At 43.6% G+C, this 26,216-nt stretch overlaps 1 protein-coding gene across 5 annotated transcripts in view; it reads right to left on the bottom strand.

The window, feature by feature from the left end:
• Nucleotides 1–26,216, bottom strand: part of NUP62CL (nucleoporin 62 C-terminal like) — a 109,539-nt gene that overhangs the window by 73,756 nt on the left and 9,567 nt on the right. For all 5 annotated transcript variants that reach the window (XM_030210220.1, XM_030210223.1, XM_030210219.1 and 2 more), the window contains 2 exons: nucleotides 9,540–9,843; nucleotides 5,814–6,169 (listed from right to left, as the gene is read on the bottom strand). In XM_030210220.1, coding sequence (XP_030066080.1) covers nucleotides 5,814–6,169; nucleotides 9,540–9,832 — 649 coding nt within the window. In that variant the 5' untranslated portion in view covers nucleotides 9,833–9,843. The remainder of the gene's footprint in view (nucleotides 1–5,813; nucleotides 6,170–9,539; nucleotides 9,844–26,216) is intronic.

The raw sequence follows: 26,216 nt of genomic DNA on the forward strand, positions 1-26,216 counted from the left end.
AGTAACTGGCAGAAACCCAACTAGTGGCTACATTCCATGTTCCCAATCCCAGGGCAATCAGTACCTCCCCATATCTATCTCCGTAGCAGACTATGGATTTTCCTCCAGTATCGAAGCACATATTTTATTATATACTGGATACAATTCCCTTCCTTTGATTGTAATTCCATTCAATCTGACTTCAGCACTGTGAGTATTCATAGTATGCGTAGTCACAGCAGTACCTCATCTTCATTACAGTGGACTAGTACTATTCTCGTATTTAGATGTTTGGTTAATTCTACAACAAAACAGTGAAGATGACTAACAAAAGAAAAAATAAAGCATTGAAAAATAAAAAATAAAACCACAAGAATTTAAAAATATATATATAAAAATGTGTAGCGTCAACACTTGGTTGTTGAAATTAAAAAATAAACTTTATTTATCAATGGATAAATTTGGATAGTATAAGAGAACAACATACCGTGAGAAGACTCCTGACGCAGGCCTGTATGGCCGAAATACAGCTGTGCCGAGTCCCTTTCTCCCTGCTATGCATTGATAAAGTTTATTTTTTAATTTCAACAACCAAGTGTTGACGCTACACATATTTTTATATATATTTTTAAATTCTTATGTTTTTATTTTTCAATTCTTTATTTTTTTATTTTGTTAGTCATCTTCGCTGTTTTGTTTGTTGTTATTTCTTGCGAAGACTGGTTTCTTCTGTTTTTTACGCTACTTGTGGTTAATTCTACACCACATACCAGCATCTGCATTTTATGCTTTGCACATTATGGGAAACTACCATTTCATTCACTGTCATAGTTGAAGTGTATGACAGCTTCAAATCATCACTTTCTTCCCTAGGCAGCAATTACCATTGTTAACAGTGCAGGCTATCATCTCGCTTGCACTCTCTATTTAAACCATCAAATTGTGAAGACCTCAGTCTTTCTCCTATTATTCAACCACAGGATGTCAACACTCCATATATTACCCTAATTTTCACATAAAACTGTTGCCTAGTAAGACATTAAGATGGGTGTTCAGAATCAGGTCTTTGAGATGCCTATTAGATCAACCTCTTCCTTTAGTGTTATATGGGAAAATTAGGTTCTTACCTTGGTAATTTTCTTTCCTTTAGTCATAGCAGATGAAGCCATTACGTATGGGTTGTGTCCATCAACCAGCAGGGGGAGATAGAGAGCACTCAACTTTTCACAGTGCCTCTCGGAGGCGAGGTCTATAAGAGGAGTGGACCGCCTGGCCCTTGGAGGAAGGCCTCGGCCTATCTTCGGGCAAGCGCTGGGGTTTAGGATCTCCCAGGCCTTTAATTTTTTTTCCAACTCCTCACCAAATAGGAGAAGGCTTTAAAAGGGCAACTTCATCAACCTTTGCTTAGAGGCCATGTCCGCTGCCCAATGTCGTAGCCAAATAAGACGGCGAGCCGCCACTGCTACTGCCATTTCTTTAGCCAAAGCTCTGACAATATCAAAGGGCATCAGCCAAAAAGGACAAGGCTGACTCCAGCTGCGGAGCCACATCTGAGAAGGGCTCCGCTCCATTTCCGGGCTGTTCCACTGCCAGGCAGGCTCTAGCAGCATAACAACTGCATGCAGACGCCCGAACAGTAAGACCTGCAATTTCAAAGGACCGTTTAAGTGCTGCTTCCAGCCTACGGTCTTGTATATCCTTCAGGGCAACTCCTCCTTCCACAGGGAGGGTAGTTCTCTGTCACCGCAGTGACTAGGGCATCTACTTTAGGCATTGCAAAGCGAGCCAAACGCTCCTCACGCAGAGGGAATAATTGCCCCATAGCCCTGGAAACTTTCAAAGGTCCCTCGGGGTCAGCCCACTGAGCGGAAATAAGCTCTTGGATGGAGTCATGCAAAGGAAAGGCTCGAGCAGGTTTTTTGGTACTAGCCATCCTAGGATTCACAGAGGAGGCCGTGCCACTGTCAGGCTCTTCAATAGAAAGGACCTGTAGGGCATCTGAAATAAGCGCTGGCAGCTCATCACGGTGGAAAATCCTCACCGTGGAGGGATCATCCAGATCCTGTGGTAATTCTGCACCTGACTCTGGCTCCTCAGACCACGAAGGCCTGCCAGAACTCTCCGAATCCTCATAGCCCGACCATGGGGGGGGGGGGGGGGGGGGGGGGGGGGGGGAGAAGGAGGTGCACCACAATCTGAAGGGGAATTAGCCCTTCTATGCTTTTCTTTATGCCAATTATCAGGGAAAATAGCCTCAGCGGGCAGTCCCAGGCCAGAATCCACGGGGGGGGGGGGGGGGGGGGGGCTCAGGGCTCTCCATCTCTACGGAGGCCGCGCCATGCGGAGAATTCAAAATGGCATCCGCTGCCAGCTCTGAGCAGGAAGAATCATCGCTCGCCATGCTCGGTCTGGCTCTTATGCCTGTACAGCACGATTTACAGAGCCCCGCTGCTGATTTGCGCTTGCCACACCGGGAACAGCGCTTTACATTCTCTGCAGCCATCGCCGAAAACGGCAGGAAAATTCAAAATGGCGGTTTCGCGCCAAAAACGCCCAGATCGCGGGCCCACCCCGGAGGAGGTAGAAAACACTCTTACCTCACCGGACCGAGTATCACAGCTCCAGTTCCATAGAAGAATCAAAGGAAAACCTCTGTTCCATTTTTTTTTTTTTAACGCTGTGAGGAAAGCAGAGGTAATAAGAACTCCGGAGGCTCAGATGAGTGGGAAAGGCAGGGAAAGGCGAACCAATGTACCTGCATCCACTGAGTGGGAAAGGACAGGGAAAAGCAAGCTAATATGTCCACATCCACGGGGGCATGGGTAAGGCAGGGAAATGGCTAACCTATGTGCCTTCAAAGTGAAGCTGCTATATAGCCTCTAACACCCCGGCTAACAACTGGCAAGCCAGGAGCCACCCCCAGGCAGATTTTTGATGGAGCTCGAAGAAGCTGCAGCCACCCTGCTTGGGGAGATAGAGAATACTGAAGAGGCAGTGGATCTAGCTGACCATGTGGCACTGTGAAATTTGAGTGCTCTCTATCTCCCCCTGCTGGTTGATGGACACAACCCATACGTAATGGCTACATCTGCTTGATGACAAGGAAACTCCAATTCTCCCATCTTATTTTTTTTTTAGACTTCTAGCATTTGTATACAGATACTTCAAATTGTGCATTTTCCCTGCATCTACAAGCTGCTTAGAAGTTGATGGAGTAATTTGTATCCTTTACTCTGCTCGCCCTTGAAACACACCTGGCTTTTTTCCACCATTGTTGAAACCTCTCTAATGGGATTCCCTAAATGTCCTGTATCAATAATATCCTTCACCGATACGCTACACCCAATCATGTGCTCCTGGGCGACTGTTGGCTTTCCCCCTATTTTAGTTTAAAAGGAGCTCTTTCCCCCTTTAGCGTCAGCAGCCTGGTTAAAGTGAAGTCCATCCTTTTGGAATAGGTGCCCCTTTTCCCAGAATGTTGCCCAGTTCCTAACCTAAATTCCTCATCCCTGCACCATCGTCTCAACCATGCACTGAGACTAAGGAGCTCTGGCTACTTCTTAGGTCCTGCACATGGAACAGGGAGCATTTCTGAAAATGCTAAACTAGAGGATCTGAATTTCAGCTTTTTACCCAACAGTCTAAATTAGGCTTCCAGAACCTCCCTGCCATATTTTTTTATGTTACTGGTATCCACGTGATTAAATATCTTGGACCCTAACATATATTATATGGGGTCTACAGTGCATCCAATGTGAAACATGTACAGCTGTGACATATGGTTTCACACACTTCAAAAGAGAAAGTAAAATTGCTTTTTACCATCTAACCCTGTGTCCATGCTCCTGACTACTCTCTAACCCTGGCAAGGCTCATCAAGAAGCCAATCTAGAAAAGTAGCTCCTTCACATAGTCCCAGAAGAAATTGTTTGAAAAGCAGAGTATTTTTAACGTGCACTAAACCACAATTATGGGAATCTGCCAGGGTAATCTCTTTACTGATTTTCTTTTAAATATTGAGCAGAGGGTTTAGTTTAAATGCCAGTACTCCAGGTTAAATCTGCCTGTTATTAAAGTAAAATCAGAGTCCTAGCTTGATCGTTTGGTGGCAGTGCTGCGCCAGGTCAGAGACCAGAGTTTGATTCCCAAGCTTAACATATGTTAACATAAACAACAGACATACATATTGTGACAGCCCAAAGGTCTGTCAAGCCTAGTATCCCATTTCCAACAGTGGCCAATCCAGGTCATTAGTACCTGGTAGAAACCCATGAAGTATATAGTTTCCATGTTCCTTATCCACAGAGATAAGCACTGGCTTTCTCCATGTTTACTTTAATGGTTTATGGGCATTTCCTCCAGTAATCTGTACAAACCTTTTCTAATATGCTAACTGCTTTCACTACATCATTCAGGAAAGAGTTCAGAGCGTAACTATAGGTTAGGAATGTTGAGAAAATATTCTCTCTCACTCATGTTTTAAACGTTCCACTATCTAACTTCATGATGTGTCCCCTAAACTCTCTTCTTTTTGAAAGAGTAACTAATCATTTTTTTCTGTTTACCCTTTATACCTTACTCATGATTTTATAAACTTCTAACAAATCTCCCTTCAGCTATTTCTTCTCCAAGCTGAAGAGCTCTAACCTCTGTGGCCCTTCCTCATATGCTTCTAAGTCTAGTTGGAATAAGAATTCTGTAGAAGCAGCATTCATAAACTCAACAGGGGAAAGGGGAGGGTAAAGTCTCAGACACTGTGCAATAGCGACATTTACTGTCGGCTACAGCCAAGCTTGTGTCAGATTCCAGAATGAATCATGTACAATGTCTCAAAGTCAGGTGACTGCTGTGGTGGCTAAGAAAAATGAGAGATTAATAACAAGCAAGAAAAGCATGCAGAGCATGGCTCATGTGATTCTTTCCAAATTCACTATATTTATGTGGGCAAATGTCTGTATTGCCTGTGGGCTGTTGGGTGTGGGGGCATGTTTATGTATGTATATTGTGGTTGTGTTTTTGTGTTAGTGTGGCAGTATTATAAATGGTTGGTTTGTGGGGTGGTGGGGAAGTTGAAGAGAGGAGCAGTAAGGTTTTTGGTGTTAAGACAGTTTGCAGGGTGGCGGAGCAGCTGTAGGGGGTATTTTCTGGAGGTGTGCCAGTTAGGTTTGGTACAAGGGCAATTTGCAGGGGGGGGGGGAAGCAGCAAAAGGGGGTATTTCCTGGAGGTGTGGCAGTTACATTTCTATGCAAACACTGTCTAAGGGGTGATAAGGCAGGGTTTGGATGTGAAAGCAGTTTGCAGGATGCTAGGGCAGTTGCATGGGGTACTTTTTGGGGATGGGATAATGTTGTGGCTGGGAGTGGGGACAGCAGAGAAAAATAAGAAGAGGTGGTCTGAAAGGAAGAATTAAATGCTATGTTTCACTGAATACAAGTTTGTAAGCTACAGCAGCTATTACTTCTTTACCCACAGAAATGCACTAGGCCATTATTTCCCTGGAACACTGTTCCAATTTGACCCATTTTTGAACTTGGAAGTCTTTTTACCATTTTTATCCACATACTATATTTCACCCCCATCCCACTAAATTTTCTATGCTACAGAAGCTGGAAATTGCTCCCCATACAAATGCACTGGGACAATTTGACAGAGAGGGATTATTATACTCTGGAACCCCCAGTCCAATTTTGTCCGTTTTTTTGCTCCTAGACAGTCTCAACCTCTTTTGTATAATTCTTTCCAACTTCTATTGGATTGAACAGAGAAAGTTAATGGCTCCAAGCTACTGGGTCATAGACACAAAGAAAAAAAATATATATATATCTGAGTTTACCTGTAGTCTGGCCAAGTTGGAACGTAGCAGTTGATTGTGTATTTCCTGGTGCAGTAGTCACAATATTTGAGGTTCCAAATATTAGACCTGTGGAAGCTGCTGGCTTTACTGCCTGTGCAACAGTGGTGATGGCAAAACTAGAAGGGTTGGCAGTAGTGCCACCTCCAGTGGAAAAGGTAAACCCCGTGTTTGCTGCAGGTTGGGCAGGCGTGGTACTAGTCCCAAAACTGAAGCCAGAAGGAGCTGCATTCTGGTTCACTGGCAAACTGCTGCTGGGTGTACTGTTGGCGAGTCCAAACACTCCTGTGGGCTGGGATGTGGTAGTACCACCTAAATTTATTTTTGGTGGATTTGCCCTAGAGAAAGAAAAATAATAAAGTAGGTAAACATGCAACACCCTAGACACCCATAAAACCCCAGGACAGAGACGGCAGGTGCTCCCCCCCTCCATTTCAGGATATTAACTACATTAATTTCCATTAATTGATTAGTTCTGGTAATTAAAGACAAAATTCTGGAAATTTTCCTTGGTGCCCACACATTTCTGGATTTTGATAAACTCATATTTACCCCAATAGGAAGATCACAAAAATGAGTCTCTTGTAGTACATACAATCCAGTGTTAGAAAATCTGAGAAAAATCATGAGGTACAATTAGTATTCCTCAAGAATGAGTTACTGAAAGAAATTCTCTGCTCTGACTGTACTAGGCCCCTTTCTGTAAGCAGTACAGTTTTATATGTTGGAAAGGCTTTGAAAACTGCCCTCCAGGCCCATGGTCTAATGTTTCTTACAAATAATCATCACTGTAAACTGATCCTCCAAAATTGATGCTCCAATCACTAACTTATGATAAAACTGTAAAACAGGAGAACACAGATCTGGGACTACCTCGGTCACCTGCTTCAATTTCTTTTCTACACCAGCGTGGATTTCCAGATACATTAGTTTTCACTCAGATGCAGAGACCTGTCAAAAGTGTTCACCAACTTATAGATCCATTGACTCTCTGAAAATAAGTCTTTCTTAGGCTCCAAGAAAAATGTCATAGCTGGGTAGCAGAAGAGGCTGCTGTGGCCTGACACACAATCATTCTGCTTTTCTTATGCTTCTGATCAATGCCAAACCGTGGGACCGTGGTATAAGGAGAATTTCTAGGCAAAATGCCGGTGGTTGTCAGCAAAACACTGAGCGTTGCCAGCAGAATATCATCCCCATACACAGACAGACATACACACACAAACACACAACAGTGCCATTTGCTGTACATTTGTAACAAGCTTATTTTCTAGACAAAAATACCTTTTTTCTCTGCAATATCTTTGAGATGGCCATGATGAGAGACAGATAACGTATAGACTAACCAACTATATGAGCCATGAGCTTTCGAGGACCAAAGTCTTATGAAGTGGACTCTTGTCCTCAAGATCTCATGCCTCAATAAATTGTTTAGTTTATAAGGCACCAACTGCCCCTGGCATCTTACAGACAACATAACTACCCCTTCGAACGTTTCTGAGATGTAGCAACCAGAACTGCACACAGTACTCAAGGTGTGGTCACAGTATGTTTTCATACTCAAGCATAACATCTATATCAGTATTTGAAAATTATCAGTTTGATCTTGATTTACAGATATGGTATACATAAATCATTTTCACCTTCTCATAAACAATGGATTTTCTACATGGTATAAAATAACCTTCTGAACAATGCCCAACTTCAATACACAAAGAAAGGTGTGTGCACTGTTTTAACAGTATGCATACTTTTATGCAATGGGAGAAGTGTGTGCCCTGCCTCATAGTAACATGTACATATCTACCCACTGGAATCCAAAAGAACATACATTTTAGCCTAAAAACAACCACCTTGTAGTCTGGAAGAAGAGGTCACCACTTTGTAGTCTAGAATAAGAGGTCAGGCTAACCTATGAGCAATTCTCTCTCACCACTATATCTGTATGGTTCCCTACCAAGTCTACCTTTCACTCAATGTCAGCAGCGTGAGCATCTGTGACTGGAAAGCTTCAGACTGCCTCCTCTGTCATCACCATCTAGGAGTGCAGTGAGTACTTAGAGATCAGACAGATGCCGGAAGGTCGTCGATAAAGGACCGCTCCTTCAGCATTAGTCTGGTCTCTAAATTCTCACTGTTCTCCTACATGACATCTCAGGAATATAATCTTAAATCTCAATTACATAGAGCTGCAACAATTAATGTGCATTTCAATTGTGATCTGCCTAGGATACTGGATAGCGCAGAATATAAATATTGTAAATAAATAAAAGAAATTGTAACAGTAGTAAGGCATGTGAAACTGTAGCAATGAATTTTGACATAAGTACATAAGTACATAAGTAGTGCCATACTGGGAAAGACCAAAGGTCCATCTAGCCCAGCATCCTGTCACCGACAGTGGCCAATCCAGGTCAAGGGCACCTGGCACGCTCCCCAAACGTAAAAACATTCCAGACAAGTTATACCTAAAAATGCGGAATTTTTCCAAGTCCATTTAATAGCGGTCTATGGACTTGTCCTTTAGGAATCTATCTAACCCCTTTTTAAACTCCGTCAAGCTAACCGCCCGTACCACGTTCTCCGGCAACGAATTCCAGAGTCTAATTACACGTTGGGTGAAGAAAAATTTTCTCCGATTCGTTTTAAATTTACCACACTGTAGCTTCAACTCATGCCCTCTAGTCCTAGTATTTTTGGATAGCGTGAACAGTCGCTTCACATCCACCCGATCCATTCCACTCATTATTTTATACACTTCTATCATATCTCCCCTCAGCCGTCTCTTCTCCAAGCTGAAAAGCCCTAGCCTTCTCAGCCTCTCTTCATAGGAAAGTTGTCCCATCCCCACTATCATTTTCGTCGCCCTTCGCTGTACCTTTTCCAATTCTACTATATCTTTTTTGAGATACGGAGACCAGTACTGAACACAATACTCCAGGTGCGGTCGCACCATGGAGCGATACAACGGCATTATAACATCCGCACACCTGGACTCCATACCCTTCCTAATAACACCCAACATTCTATTCGCTTTCCTAAGTAAGCATTTTTCAACTTTAAGAAAATAGAAAAACAGGCTGCTAGATGGAATACCTGGGTTCAAATCCAAGAATAGACTCCTCTTCACTCAACAAGTAATAAGGATACTGCTTTAAAGTATCTACTGGATGGTTTACAGACACGTTTTGTAACAGGTGACAGAGGAAACCACAGGTCTTCATCTCAGAGATGGATGTTATAAAATACTTGTGATAAAATTCAATCTTAAAAAAATGAAGGACCAAGGAACTTCTGTCCTGGATTCTCTAGCATCATAAATGGCAACAAACGGGTTTACAGCAAGTTCCAAACAAGAAAAACGAGGGAAAAAATAATATACAACACCGGGCTACAAGAAAGAAATTAACATGTTTATGTTTTAATATTTTCAAACTACAACAGATACTAGACTAGGAAAAATGGAGTTTGTGTTTCTGCATTTTCCTAGCTCTTGCTAAGCACTAACTTGAAAGTTTGGTTCTGAATGTGAAGATGAGATGAAATTTTATTCTGTACCAGTTGTAAAAATTAGGATGCAGGCCTAAGTCCAAACATTAACTATGGACAGGCAGGTTATAAACAGTTTTAAGTAAATAATAAATAAATTTAAATAAATACTGTCTCTCTTTTACATTACATTGATATAAAAGGATTCACAAGTCTTACCCTAATGAGAACCCTACTGTTGCTGCAGTAGAGGCTGATGTAGTCTGGGTGCCGAAGCTGAATCCAGGCATCTGAGTGGGTGTAGAGGAGGTCGAGAGGGAGAAGAGGCCTCCAGACTGTGTGGTAGCTGGGGGCTGAGTTGGCGTCCCAAAACTGAATCCTCCTGTTGTGCCAGGGGCAGAAAAAGAAAACCCTGCCGCAGCTGCTGTTGACGTGCTGTTTGTGGTTTTTGGGGTACCAAAACTGAATCCTCCCCCCGTGCTCCCAGATTCACCAAAGTTGAACCCACTCATTGTTCTTCAGGCTGTAAATAGAAATAAAACAGAACAAAAAGAAGAAATTAAGATGTCACCATTTTATTGAACTTATATATATATATATATATATATATTTGATTAGCTTTCAAAGGCAATACTTTCTTTTTCAGATCAGAATATGCAAGTGAAACATAAAAGATTTTATGTTTCTTCAGGCTATGAAAGGAAAAGACAGTTACCTGAAATTTATTTTAAAAAGCACAGCACAAATCCAAAGCTGTAAGAAGTACACAAAATAAACCTAATAAAATGAAGATACTGTAAATCCAACATAAATCATATGGAAATAAATACAACCCAACAAAAATATGTAGCATTAAAAAGTCAGGAGGAGAATCAAGATGGCCATGCATAGCTGATTGGCTGATCGGCATTTGTAGTTCTCTGCTGTTATCTGGATCTTTGATTTCATGTCTCCTAAAAGAAGAGGGAAGATTCAGGTGACTGCTCCCTCTTTTAAGTAATTGCCAATTGAACACTGTGCCATCCAGCACCCTAAATCAGAAGCCGGTGGGGCAGGTCTCTAAGGCAGCAGCTGACCTGGGAGAGCCTTTACAGTCGAGCCTGGGAATATTGAATATTGTCTCAGCTGGCTCGTCAACCTATGCCCTATTATGCTTCACTCTATCTGACATCAGCAAAGAAACCGGGTGTGCAAGGCGTTGGCTGTTTTGGTCTCTGCCGGAGGACCATCAAGGGAACAGACATCAGGAGCAGTCCTTTCTATGGTGTCCCCAACGGTCTCTGCTGTGGAGCCAATGAGGAGTGCTGCTACTGGGCAGCCGGGTGGATATCTGTGCACTCCCGAGTGTGATCCCTTCTGCTGCTACTGCCATCGCTGCATGCCCACCCACCACAAGTAATTTATTTATTTGTTGCATTTGTATCCCACATTTTCCCATCTATTTGCAGGCTCAATGTAGCTTACAGTTTTCCGTCATGGCATTCGCCAATCCAGACTGAAAGATACAATTGGTATTACATAAAGAAACATGGATGACATAATAAAATTAAGCGATCAGGTAGAGAGAGAAAACCCTGATCCATCATCCCATTCTCTTCTCCTCCCTTCCCCTGAGTGCCAGCTGTCCTGGTCCTCTCCCTCCCCCCCCCCCCCCCCCCACCCGATACCGGCACTCCCCAAGCATGCTCAGATCATGCACAAACTGAGCATGCTTGGAGAGTGCAAGCATTGGTGGATGGAGGCACCATGCTGACTTCCTCGTTGCTGAGGCAGTACGAGGAGAAATGGGGTTACTCATGAAGTGGATTTTGTCAGTTGGCAGGGCTTCAAGTACCCCACCAACCATTGAACAGGTATTGTAACTTTGGGGGGGCGGGAGGGGCTTCACTCATTTTCTCTCATGTGCCCCCCTGAGCCTTCACCCATTCTCCCCCCTCTCTCTCTCCCTGAGCCTTCACCCATTCTCCCCCCTCTCTCTCGCTGAGCCTTCACCCATTCTCCCTTCGTCTGAGTCTTCACCCATTCTCCCCCCCCTCGCTCTCTCTCCCTGAGTCTTTATTCATTCTCCCCCTCTCTCTCTCTCCCTGAGCCTTCACCCATTCTCCCCCTCTCTCTCTCTGAGCCTTCACCCATTCTCCCCCTCTCTGAGCCTTCACCCATTCTCCCCCTCTCTCTCTCTCTCTGAGCCTTCATCCAATCTCCCCCCTCTCTCTCTGAGCCTTCACCCTCCCTCTGAGTCTTCACCCATTCTCCCCCTCTCTCTCTCCCTGAGCCTTCACTCATTCTCCTCTCTCTCTCTCCCTGAGCCTTCACCAATTCTTCCCCCCTCTCTCTCTCCCTGAGCCTTCACCCATTCTTCCCTCTCTCTCTCCCTGAGCCTTCACCCATTCTCCCCTCCCTCTCTACCTGAGCCTTCACCCATTCTCCCCCTCTCTCTCTCCGAGCCTTCACCCATTCTCCCCCTCTCTCTCTCTCTCTCTCTCTCCCTGAGCCTTCACCCATTCTCCCTCTCTCTCTCTCTCTCTACCTGAGCCTTCACCCATTCTCCCCCTCTCTCTCTCCCTGAGCCTTCACCCATTCTCCCCTCCCTCTCTCCCTCTCTACCTGAGCCTTCACTCATTCTCCCCTCCCTCTCTCCCTCTCTACCTGAGCCTTCACTCATTCTCCCCTCCCTCTCTCCCTGAGTCTTCACCCATTCTCCCCTCCCTCTCTCCCTGAGTCTTCACCCATTCTCCCCTTCCTCTCTCCCTGAGTCTTCACCCATTCTCCCCTCCCTCTCTCCCTGAGTCTTCACCCATTCTCCCCTCCCTCTCTCCCTGAGTCTTCACCCATTCTCCCCTCCCTCTCTCCCTGAGTCTTCACCCATTCTCCCCTCCCTCTCTCCCTGAGTCTTCACCCATTCTCCCCTCCCTCTCTCCCTGAGTTTTCACCATTCTCCCTCCCTCTCTCCCTGAGCCTTCACCCATTCTCCCTCTCTCCAGATAGCAAATGTGCACTCTATTAAGATCCAGTTTATGGAGTATCATCAATGCCCCTTCCTTGGAACTCTTCAAAAACACAGCAAGACTCCCCGAATTACATGAAAAGGAGAGACCACCTTAGGCAAGAAGGACAGCACTGTGAGACTACAAACAGAATTAGCAGTAAATGACATAGGGATCCGTGCAAGAGGGCCTGCAACTCAGAGACTCTTCTGGCAGAGCAAACCACCAGGATCACTAACTTAAATGATATGTCCTTCAGGGAAGCTAGTTGCAAAAGCTCAAAGGGAGAACTAATTAGAGCAGTCAGCACTAGCACAGGAACTGAATGTGCTTCACCGCACTATACGCATCTGAGCTGTTACGGAAACCCTGTTTACCTTGCCTCTGAAATACAAGGCGGCTTTCATATGAAACTTAAGTGAGCCAAGAGTCAACCTTTAGTCACGATTCCCCTGTAAGTACGCCCATCAACTATGCTCCAGACACCACTCAGACGCTTCACACCCAGACATACACCAAAGATGGAAAACTCCTGCAGGCCTTCAAAGGGATTTTTATGTCCGACACTGTGTAACTTCTGAACTTCAAGAAATACTTTTCAAGGGACAACTGTAAGCCAGAAGGGATTTGGGTCCTCCACGGTAACTGGTGCATGCAACAGAAGAGCCAAATGCCTTGATAACAGAACTGGGGAGTCGACCAACAATCAAATCAGACCCACATACAATGTCTGATGAAGCTAGTCCAGATCAACAAGAAACGAACAAAGTCCCTTGTAAGGCACAAAAGTAGCAAACACAGCAAAGGTGAAGCCAAAAAAGGAATAGACTAGATGATGTACATAGATCATACAAAATTAAAATTTTGTATCATCGAAGTGAGACTTGCAAAGGACCCAGTCAGGTTAACATAACACCCCCTTCCCTTTAAGATGTTGGCATTCTGACACCACAATGGCTGCCACTCCTGCCAAATTGAAGGAACTGTGGTCAACCCGAGAACTCCTCACTCAAATCTCACCATCCAAAACCAGCTTCAGGAAACTTGTGTGCCATCTGTAGCCAAAGACACCAATTTCCACATCACAAACAGGACAGGAGAAGGAAGCACCATTAACCCACCAGCTCCCACATGCCCTGCAGTGCCTGCTGCCCAGCATCCTGCCAAAGCCCTGCTGCAAACGTCAGCTCTCCACTCCCCCCCCCCCCCCCCAAGGAACCCTTCTACCCTTTCTAGGTCTGGGGAATCTCACTTCCTCTGCCTCAGTTTGCTCCTCTTTCCTTTTACTGAGGAGCTCTCAGTGACTAAGAGCCTATATGTCTTTATCCTTTTACTTTTTTTCCAGCTCCGAAGAGACTCTCTTGCGGAAAAAAAATAAAAGGGAGGAGTGTAACAAAATTTACTCACTTCTGCTGGCAAAAGCCCTATGTGACCCCTACCAGCTAGCTATACCAAGCAAAAGCCCATAGGCTAAGGCTCAGAGCTCCACAGAGATGAACTCATCCAGGATCTACCAAGGTAAAAATCCATGGATTAACTTATAGAACCAATACTAAGACCTGTCTGCCCAATATTCACAGCGATTTTAAGTGGGCAGCTGTGGCTCCGGGAAGTCTAACCCCAGATATTCAGTGGCACTAAACAGGACAGTACCACTGAATTTTGCCTCTGACTGCCTATGAAAAAGTGTCAGGTCATGGACAGTACAGGGGGAGGCATTGGGGAGGAACCAAGGAGCTGGGGGTTATGTGGGTGTTGACAATATTCAGTGCTAGCACCTGCATAGCTAGCCCACTTAGCTATACAGGCCCTGGCACTAAATATTAGCCAGGAGTCACATAACTATTTTTACTGGAAAATTAAGTATCCCTGACCTCCCTTCCAACCCCCCCCCCCCCAGCCAGTCTGCCAGAATCAAAGCCCTCCAACAGAATCTCCCCTCCCCCCCCACACACAGGCCTACCTGGTATCCCTGGTTGTCCAAGTGGGGGCACTGAGGAAGGAACAAAGCCTCCTTGCTCCTGTCCCTTGCAGCTGCCAGCTGCAAATGGCTGCTGCAACCTCTCACGGTTGCCTCTTTGTGCTAACCAAGATATTGCAGCATCCATTTGCAGACAGTAGCTACAAGGGTAGGAGCAAAGGGGGTTTGTTTCTATCCCACAACAGGACCACCAGGGATACAAGATAGGCCCCGGGGGGGGGGGGGGGGGGGTTACTTTCCACTTAAAATATAGTTTTGTGAGTCCCGGCTTATATCCAGTCTGGGCCTGAATAACTGGCTCATGCGAGTCTCAGCTGAATAATGGCGGAGACCCGCACAGGCTCCTGCAGCTATCACATCTAGCTCCCAGTATTGTACTGGTACCCAGATATGGCCTGGCATCAAATATCGGAGGCTAATCTAGCCAATGACGAACAGCGTTTAAAAAAAACACTGACTGCTGCCGGATGAATATCGGCCGGTTTATCTCTAGGGCCACAGGCTGTGGACTGCACCCAGGGATTTCAGGCCTGTACCAAGGAATCCTGTTACACCAGTCCAACCTACACAATCTACTGGAGGCAAAAAAAAATACTGCCAAGTTCCAGGCTACACTGTCCCTTATACCAGCAATGTCACTGGAATCGTCATCTTCTCTACAGCCTGCTGGTAGGGGGAATATAATCTGTTGATCTGGACCGGTCTGACAGGATGAAAAAGAACGAGCCATGAGCACTGCTTCCTCCAGGCAAAATCTCCAATAAACTTATGACAAGAACCATTCTAATCTACTATTTGCTTAGAAAGACTCAGCTAATATAGGTGACAAATGGGGCCCCACAAAGGTCTGTGTTTGAACTATAGATATTTTATACTGTTATTAGAGATCTGAAAGGAAACAAGCAGCAATATTGTGAATTGTAAATAACATCAAACTGTTGCACTGTAAAAATGTAATTGTGACCCACATTCTAGGTCAATGGGCAGAGGAATGACAGATGTGTTTTAATATGAACAAGTGAAGAGCAATATACATTACTAAAAAACTAGATAATAGCATTACTGTTATGTTCCAATATATATTTTAACAGGAAAAATGACTAATGCTATCCGCGGGGGGGGGGGGGGGGGGGGGGGGGGGAGAAGAAAAAAAAAAAACAGACGTGAACTAACTGATAACTAAGCATCTGTAAGCAAAGCAAGAAGCAGTATAAAAGCTGGGATTTTTTTTTTTTGGGGGGGGGGGGGGGGAGGAATTCATTGTTACAATCACCAAATGCCATCTTCAGCACTGGACAGCTGCCTGCAACTGTCAGCTAGCTGTGCCACCCTAAACTACTTGGAGCGGCAGATCACAAACTGCTCAGGATGCATACCATCCGACCATTTTGACATACCAAGGCTTCCAAACAAGGTCAGCTCTGCACCATTCCCTCTCTGATGTTGAGCCTTTCTAATATTACTCTGCACTACAAAAATATGGCATCCAAAATGCCCTTCCCATTTCCTCCACACACATACACACACTCCATCACTTAGTGATCCAACTTGAGCACATTTTTCCTCTGAAGAAACTGATAGAAGGGTTTTATCCCCAATACTCCTCCACAGTCCTGATCTGTTACCAGAGCTTCTGCTGCTGCTGCTGCCTCCTCCCTCCTAGCACAAATCTGCTGCTTCCACATCCTTCTCTTCACTCCCAGTCACCATCATAAACATCACCAACTCAATCTCCAGTGTCTTAGTTTGCTACTATCACTTCTAAGTCCAGGAAGAAAGAAAGGGGGCAATCTGCCACTGCCACTTATTTTTCTTCCCTAGGCCCTGATGCAGTTATCACCTTCTCTTTATCCTGACCCCAATATTCCACAGCAAGGAAAGGTTCAACATTATAATCAGCAGAGCTGGCAATTTTGCATCTTGTTCATGATTAATTGCACCATCAATAAAATTAGGTCCACTAATTTCAATGGGCTTTTTTCTCTCATCCCACTATCACTTACTCTATAAAAGTATCTTATCACTCACAAATCCTCTTGGCTACTCTATATTTTTGTTCTTCTCTTCTTCTCACCTGGAATATCAATCTCAATCCCAGCCCTTCAAGGCAATTCTTATCCACCTGCACACATCAACCTACTACTCATTTAACTTTATCCTCTCTCCCCCCTCCCCCGGTTCCCTATGGAATGACCACTCAATTTTCAACAAGCTTGTCTATATTCACAATATCACTAATTCCTTCCATTTTCTCACTCTGAGAGACCTGACTTTTCCCAAAGGGCTCTCATACATACTTCACTCTTCCCTGCCTCCTCATTTTCTCTTCATAAGAGCATCCATAATGAGTCAGATCAAAGGTCTATCAAGCCAAATATCCTCTTCTCAACAGTGGCCAATCCAGGTCACAAATGGCTGGTAGGATTCCAAAAAGTGGTCAGATTACATGTTGCTTTTTAAAAGTTTATCTTGGTTAAGGATCATTCCATGCCAAGTGGTCTAAAATTTAAAAAAGGTTCCCACCATCATGTTCTCCAATTTTGTTCAAATTTTACCTGTTGCGCAAGTCAGGTGTTAAATGAAGTTTCCCAAAATTTGAGGTCTCTAACTGCAATAGTTGCAGATCTAGACCCCCTTTTCTGAAAGGTTGTCAGTCCTTGAGCGCCCGACATTTACCAAAATGCCATTTTTGGGGTCTAATAAAATCCAAACACATTTATAAGAATGGCTAAAAAATTCAAATCCTGTACAGTTTTTGATGCTAATTCCGATGAAATACATTTTAAAATTATGGATGCAAAATCCAGTCAAACAAGTTGACTCAAAGTGTGCATCAAAATTGGTCGCAACTCATTGGGAGGACATCATAATATTAACAGCCTCAATCACCAAAATCAATGAGCTGACCAAACTCCTCACACAAACAGTGGATCAGTGGGGGAGTCTCCCTCCTTTGCCAGTAAGATGCACAAAGCTCCAGGAAATCCACCTCCCACAGCAAGTCCCCTTTGCCCTCCACAGCAAGGTACCAAGGGCCCCACAACAGGGACACAGGTAGAAAGAGGTCTTGGTCCAGGTCTGAATCCCCACTCAGCTGCTGAAGTTTCTTGGGGCCAGGAGAGATAGGAACTACTGAAACTCTATACTGGCTTGAAGCCATCCAACTCCATGCCCTCAAAGACATTGCTGAGGACCACAACAACTGAAAATGGATGGCTGAAGAGCCATCCGACCCCTCCCCAACCCCGATAGAGCCACTCTCCATCCAATGTTCAGCAACATGTTGGGAGAGTGGCAATATGGCTGCTGGGCAGGACAGCCATTGAGAGCCAGCACGAGACATCTCCCCCCTGGCACACGACCATTAACTTACAAGGATCCCTTGGGCCAGCATGAAACATCTGCTCCCTGGCATCTGTTAACCTACAAGCATCCCTTGGGCCTGCTTGGGGCATGAATAAAACAGGCGCAAGAAGCTTCTCTCTGCCAGTCTTCCCCACACCTCCCCCCCACAAAAAAATTTCATTCCCCTAACAATGATTAAGGGGATAAAATAAAATAGCCAATGAAATCAATGTTTTCTTGTGCTATAAGGGTATGCAAGGGGAGGGTGAGGAAATATCTCCAGACCCCCCAGTCCAACAAGAAAGTATGTGGGCTAGAGTTTGAGGATGCAGAGGGAGAAACTCCGAGTTTCACTGGAGCAAGGAACATAGCCCCCAAGAGTAACACCAGCTGCTACCTCTCCCTGTTAGAAGCAAGGTATATTCTGATTTGGAGTGGTCTTTGAGAACTCATTATTTCTGCATAAGAATAGCCATACTGGGTCAGACCAATGGTCCATGTAGCCCAGTATCCTGCTTCTAGCAGTGGTCAAATCCAGGTCACACGTACATGGCAGAAACCCAATTAGCAGAACCATTCCATGCTACCAATCCCAGGGCAAGCAGTAGCTTCCCATGTCCATCCATCATTTCTTCCAGGAACTTGTCCAAACCTTTTTTAAACATCGATACGCTGCCATTACCACATCCTCAGGCAACAAGTTCCAGAGCTTAACTTTGCTCTTCTTTGTTTTAAAAGTATTCTCATGCAATTTCATTCAATATCCCCTGGTCTTTGTACTTTTTGAATGAGTGAAAAATTGATTCACTTCCACACCACTCAGGATTTTGTAGACCTCAATCATATCCCCCCCCCATCTGTTTCTTTTCCACACTGTAAGACCCCTAACCTCTTTAGCCTTTCCTCATATGGGAGCAGTTCCATCTCCTGGGAGGAGTAGTCTAGTGGTTAGTGCAGCCAACTTTGATCCTGGGGAACTGGGTTCGAATTCCCACTGTAGCTCCTTGTGACTCTGGGCAAGTCACTTAACCCTCCATTGCCCCAGGTAAAATAAGTACCTGTATATACCACATAAACCGGTTTGAATGTAGTTGCAAAAATCACAGACAGGCAGTATATTGAATCCCATTTCCCTTCCCCCCTCTATCATTTTGGTCGCTCTTCTTTGAACCTTTTCTAATTCCGCTGGAGGAGTGGCCTAGTGGTTAGGGTGGTGGACTTTGGTCCTGGGGAACTGAGGCACTGAATTCGATTCCCGGCACAGGCAGCTCCTTGTGACTCTGGGCAAGTCACTTAACCCTCCATTGCCTGCCGCATTGAGCCTGCCATGAGTGGGAAAGCATGCGGGGTATAAATGTAACAAAAATAAATAAATAAATAAATAAATATCTTTTTTGAGGAACAGTGATGAGAACTGAATAATACTTAAGGTGAGGTCACACCATGGAGTGACACCAAAAAAATTATGCCTTACCTGATAATTTTCTTTCCTTTAGTCGCAGCAGATGAATCCAGATACTTGTGGGTTTTGACCATCTACCAGCAGGTGGAAATAGAGTGCGCTGAATTGCACTGTCTTATGGGATTAAATGCTCCCTGGTCAGTCAGTATTTCTCATATCAAAGCAGAAGGAAACAGAATTAAAACACTTCTCCTACCCCACAGGGGAAAAGAATAAACCAATCTGCAAACAGGAAAACCAAATCCAAAATACCATGTAAAAAGACAGTAACCTGGAGCCTAGCGAGAGAACTAATTGAGAGAAACTGCAGGAAAAATAGGGTGGGCCTCTGGATTCATCAACTGTGACTAAAAGAAAGAAAATCATCAGGTAAAGCATAATTTTTCGTTTCTTACCATCAGCAGCAGATGAATCCAGACACTTGTGGGATCCATTTTTATACAATGCTCACGCCTAATTTAAAGTCCTAACCTTTGCAGCCGACCCTTTCAGCTTCTTTTTAACCATTTTCCTCATTTTGTCATAGTAGCTCTTTCGAAAATTAAAAGCTGCTACAGTAGATTTCCTTAGTGACTTCACTCCAGGTATTAGCACAAATCTGATCATGTTATGATCACTGCTTCTCAGTGGATCCAATACCGTTAACCTCTCATACTATGCCCCACATTCCATTAAGGATTAGATCCAAAATAGCTCCCCCTCTCGTTGGTTCCTGGACTAGTTGCTTCAAGAAGAAGTCATTTATTACATCTCAAAATTGTACCTCCCTTGCACTACCTAATGTAAAATTTATCCAGTCAATATTAGGATAACTGAAATGACCTATTATTATAATGTTGCCCAATTTGCCAGCTTTCCTAATTTCTGTAAACATTTGTCCATCTGTCTGTTCGTTCTGTCCTAGTGGGTGGTAGTACAGCCCTAAAGTATACTCCTTCCCTTCACATATTGGATTTCAATCTATAAGGATTCCACGCTGCTGTTTCATGTAGAATTTTTATTTTGTTTTACTCAATTCCCTCTAACATGCAGCGCAACCACCCCCCCCCCCCTTTCAATTTGATCCACTCTGTCATTGCAATATAATTTGTACCCTGCTATCAGTGTCCTCCTTCCACCAGGTCTCTGAAATGCCTGTTATATCTACCTTTTAATTTAGTGCTATATACTCCAATTCTTCTATTTTTAAGGCTTCTAGCATTTGTATAGTCTTTTTTCCTTGCATCTATAGGTTGCTTTAAAGTTAATGGAGATAAATTATTGAAACCTCTTTATTGAGATTCCCTAAAGATCCTGTTTCAATAGTATGTTTCATCAGGTCCCATTTCCAATTCATTCTTCTCCCAATCTTTTGCACCCCTACCACTATTCTTCCCTATCTGAAATAATGGAAAAGGTAACTGCCTATCTTCTCCTTGATAAACTTCTTAGGTTTTTCTTCAACTTCACTTGCACCCAGCTCCTCATTTCTCCTCTCCTTTGTTGATTTTAGCCATGTTTTTACTGTAATAAATAAATTTCCTGAAACACTGTCTTATGCATGTGTCTTGACTATACTATGAGCTCCAGGAAGTAACAGTCTCTGGTATATCTGGTAGTGCTATACTAATATGTAATAGTGTTAATAATAGAAGGCTGGCAACTAGGAAAGCTGCACACAGACAGAACTGAACCCATTTCTCCAGATCATCATCACCTTTTCATGTCATTGCCTCAAACAACTGTTTTCCTATCATATCAACCAATTCTAGATTAGTTAATATTATTATTATTACCATTTGTATAGCGCTACCAGACGCACGCAGCACTGGACACCTGACACAGAGAGACAGTCCCTGCTCGATATGCCACCAAAGCCTCAATGTACAATCCAATTTTCTCTCTCTGTCTTCTAACCTAAGTTCTACAACCTCCTGCATTTTATATATTTTTATTTGCTGCATTTGTATCCCACATTTTCCCACCTATTTGCGGGCTCAATGTGGCTTACATTATGCCACAATGGCGATCGCCATTAACGCAATGAAAAGTTCAGATTATTTATACAATTAAGGTACATAAAAATATCAGACAAATTGTGAGTAAATGAATAATTCATATCAGGTATATGATATCAAGGACAAGGTATAACATACAGTAATAATAATGTGATTAAAGTAACCTAATAATAAGAGCTCAATATTTTTTTGGTTACATTTGTACCCCGCGCTTTCCCACTCATGGCAGGCTCAATGCGGCTAATATGGGGCAATGTAGGGTTAAGTGACTTGCCGTTCTGGTGTAGGTTTGAAGTTAAGTCGTTTATGAAGGATTCATTTCATAAGTCTCTTTAAAGAGATTAGTTTTCAGTAGCTTCCGGAAGGTTGTCAGATCATGCGTTGTTTTTATAGCATTCGGTAATGCGTTCCATATTTGCATGCCGATGTAGGAGAAGCTAGATGTATGTATTGCTTTAAGTCCTCTACAGTTGGGATAGTGGAGGTTTAAGAAAGTGAGTGATGAATTTTTTGTATTTCTTGCTAGTAGATCTACTAGGTCTGACATATATGATGGGGCCTCTCTATGAATGATTTTATGAACCAAGGTGCAGATTTTGAATGTAATTCGATCTTTTAGTGGAAGCCAATGTAGTTTTTTTTTCTAAGGGGTGTGGCGCTTTCATATTTCGCTTTTCCAAATATGGGTCTGGCTGCAGTGTTCTGGATAGTCTGGAGTTTTTTTAAATAATTTGTGCTTTGCATTCTGCGTAGATGGAATTGCATCCAAATGGCTTAATACCAGTGATTACCTGCCCCTCCAACTATCGCCCCATCTCTCTCCTACCCTTCCTTTCCAAAATACTTGAGCGCGCCGTTCACAGCCGCTGTCTTGATTTTCTCTCCTCTCATGCCATCCTCGACCCACTCCAGTCCGGTTTCCGCCCTCCCCACTCGACAGAAACAGCACTCTCTAAAGTCTGCAATGACCTGCTCCTGGCCAAATCCAGACGCCACTACTCCATCCTCATCCTCCTCGATCTTTCTGCCGCTTTTGACACTGTCAATCACGATTTACTTCTCGCCACACTGGCCTCATTTGGGTTACAGGGCTCTGTCCTCTCTCTCCCACCGCACATTCAGGGTGCACTCTCATGGATCTTCCTCCACTCCCATCCTGCTATCTGTTGGAGTTCCCCAGGGATCTGTTCTTGGACCCCTTCTCTTCTCTATCTACACCTCTTCCCTAGGCTCACTGATCTCATCTCATGTCTTCCAGTATCATCTTTACGCTGATGACACCCAGCTCTATCTCTCCACACCAGACATCACTGCAGAGACCCAGGCCAAGGTATCGGCCTGCCTATCCGACATTGCTGCCTGGATGTCCAACCGCCACCTGAAGCTGAACATGTCTAAGACCGAGCTCCTCGTCTTTCCACCTAAGCCCACTTCTCCTCTTCCCCCACTCTCTATCTCAGTTGATGGCACCCTCATCCTCCCCGTCTCATCTGCCCGCAACCTCGGGGTCATCTTCGACTCCTCCCTCCTTCTCTGCGCATATCCAGCAGACTGCCAAAACCTGTCGCTTCTTCCTTTTCAACATCAACAAAATTCGCCCTTTCCTCTCTGAGCACATCACCTGTACTCTCGTCCACGCTCTCATCACCTCTCGTCTCGACTACTACAACTTGCTCCTCACTGGCCTCCCACTCAGCCATCTATCCCCCCTTCAATCCATTCAGAACTCTGCCGCACGACTCATATTCCGCCAGAACCGATATACTCATATCACCCCTCTCCTCAAGTCGCTTCACTGACTTCCGATCAGATACCGCATCCAATTCAAGCTTCTCCTCCTTACTTACAAATGCACTCACTCTGCTGCTCCACCCTACCTCTCTACCCTCATCTCCCCCTACGTTCCTGCCCGTAACCTCCGCTCACATGACAAATCCCTCCTCTCAGTACCCTTCTCCACCATTGCCAACTCCAGGCTCCGCTCATTTTGCCTTGCCTCACCCTATGCCTGGAACAGTCTTCCTGAATCCCTACGCCAAGCCCCCTCCCTACCCATCTTCAAATCCTTGCTTAAAGCTCACCTCTTCAATGCTGCATTCGGACCCTAACCTTTCGAACATATAGGTTGCCCAATCTGTCTGACCTATCTGATTAACTGTACACTCGTCTTTTTAGATTGTAAGCTCGTCGAGCAGGGACTGTCCTTCCATGTTAAATTGTACAGCGCTGCGTAACCCTAGTAGCGCTTTAGAAATGTTAAGTAGTAGTACTGATTGTAACAAAGTGCGGAATACCTCCCTTGGAAAAAAAGGTTTCACTCTTAAGCTTCCACATTGCATGGAACATCTTCTTTATAACATTTTTCACGTGACTACCTAAGGTAAGATTTCAGTCTATTATGACACCCAGGAGTTTCAGGGTGTCCGCAACAGGAAGAGTGTGGCTTGGTGTATTTATAGTAGTATAGTTGGTTTTATTATGCTGCGATGAAAGGATAAGGCATTGTATCTTTTCTGCATTAAGCTTTAGTTGGAATGCATCCGCCCATGAGTTCATTATTTGGAAACTGTGATTGATTTTATCTGTGATTTCTTTTAAGTCATTTTTGAACGGGATATATATTACATATATACACACACATACACATTTAGATATCTATGTATATAATTTGGAAGAACTTAAATAATGAGTAAAATTGTATCAATGAAATCTTCAAGCACATCTGAAGACATACGAGGTCTTAAAAAGCTCATGTACCACATTTTCCTTGATCCTTTACAAAAAAAAAAAAAAAAAACACTCACTTTAATAAGTTTATATTCTACCATTCCCAAAGGCTGCAAAAACTTACAAAATCAAAAATTATATAAACGTAATGGTCACAAACAGTAACAAGAAAGCATATATCAGTATTTATATAAAACTAGGGCTGAGGAGTTGGTACATCAAACCTTCGACTCCTCTATTTTTCTACTATCTAACCCCAATTCCTACTATGTATAATAAATTTAAGAGAACATTGATTACAGAAACATGGGATATTTATGTATAAAATTAGGACTAAGAACGTGAACAAAAAATATATAAAAAAACATAAAATGATAAATTTACCTTATTTTTTAAGATTATATTTTGAAGCTGGAGTCAAGAGTCTGTACATTTTTACAGACTCCGCCTCCACCCAAAATTGCTTCCACCTCTGACTACACAGCCCTTTATACAAACAGCTAAAGACTCTCAAATAACCCAGCAGGATACTGGGCTAGATGGACCATTGGCCTGACCCAGTATGGCTATTCTTATGTATATAGATTTTCTGCTCCTGAAGTCTTTTCTGAAGACTGTCAAAATTGATTTAGAAAAAAAAACATTGAGAATTTGTTTTCCAATATGTTTTTATTCTTTTTTGTTTAAATTTCGTGCTTATCCTGCCTTTTTTTTTTTTTTTTTGCCAATTTCATGCCTTTGTTTCTCTTTATGACTATTTGTCCTTCCTTTAGCTCCTCTCTTCCTTCACCTTCTTTCCAGCCCGACTATAATCTTTTGACAAGAGCCTGAAAGTGCCATGGAACAGATAGGAAGAAGGACCTAGTGAAGCTACAGGAATGGACCGATATTTGGCAACTAAGGTTTAATCCCAAAAAATGCAAGGTCATGCACTTGGGTCGCAAAAATTCGAGGGAACGGTACAGTATAGGGGGTGTAGTGCTTCAGTGTGTGAAGGAAAAGCAAGACTTGGGGGTGATTGTGTCTGATGACCTTAAAGCTTTCAAACAGGTAGAAAAAGCGACAGCCAAAGCCAGAAGGATGCTTGGGTGCATAAAGAGAGGCATGACCAGCAGGAAAAAGGTGATAGTGCCGTTGTATAAGTCTCTGGTGAGACCTCATTTGGAGTACTGCGTGCAGTTCTGGAGACCACACCTACGGAAAGATATAAACAGGATGGAGTCGGTCCAGAGGGCGGCTACAAAATTAGTAAGCGGTCTTGAATACAAAAATTATAGGGACAAGCTTATGAACCTCAACATGTATACGCTGGAAGAGAGGAAGGAGAGAGGAGACATGATAGAAACTTTTAAATTTTTCAAGGGCATTTATGTACAGGAAGAGAGCGTTTTTCAAATGAAGGAGAGCTCTGGAATGAGGGGGCATATGACAAAGTTAAGAGGGAATAGGCTTAGGAGTAACCTATGGAAGTATTATTTCACAGAAAGGGTGGTGGAGGCGTGTAATGGCCTCCCGGTAGAGGTGGTGGAGTCAAGGACTATTCCAGAGTTTAAAAAGGCATGGGATAAGCATGTGGGATCACTTAGGAACAGGAAGAATTAGGGGTTACAGAGGATGGGCAGACTGGATGGGTCATATGGCCTTTATCTGCCATCATGTTTCTATTTTAGGTACCCAAACTTCCTGGAACCTGAAATTTTTCCACTCCTGTCAAACCTCATCAAAATACACAAGATTCTCATATCTGAACCCTTGTCATTATTTTACATAGTATATGAAAATTTTAGAGTACGAGTATGGGTAAACAAGCAAAAGCCATCCAAATACTGCTGGAGATTCTCAAGCAGTCAGTCTTCCTTTTCAGATCCACAGCAGCAGCAGCAGGATGAAATACAGATAAGCTAAAATACCACTACGTTTATTGTCCTGTGCCCATTACTCTGGGTGTACTACCCATGTGCTTCCCATATTAAGTAGAGAAGGAATGGCCACAAAAACAGTGAGCACAGGAATCACCATTACTCTAGGATAAAACATGGGAGATATGCAAGGGAGAAGGAAACAAAAGAATAGAAGATGACAAGAGGAATAAACAGAGGAGTGAAAGAAGATGGAGAAATGGAAAAAAAAAAGGCTGAAGAGAAGTAAATGGATAACACAATAACTTTAGTCATCGAGTCACTTTACTAAAGCTTAACGTCCATTAACTACTAAGAAGTCAATTTTATACCTATGGGCTATGCTTTTTTTGTAGCCAAGTTATATGGATAGGTAGCAAATCCCAGCCCAAAAAAGTAGCATAATTTTTAAGTAAATTAATTAGGACTCCACATTAATCATTAATCGCGATTATGTTATCAAGGATTTCTCTCTCACCAAATCTATAAAATTTAGATTCAT

The sequence above is a fragment of the Microcaecilia unicolor genome, chromosome 7 (assembly GCF_901765095.1).
Source record: "Microcaecilia unicolor chromosome 7, aMicUni1.1, whole genome shotgun sequence".
In the NCBI taxonomy this organism is placed as follows: Eukaryota; Metazoa; Chordata; class Amphibia; order Gymnophiona; family Siphonopidae; genus Microcaecilia; species Microcaecilia unicolor.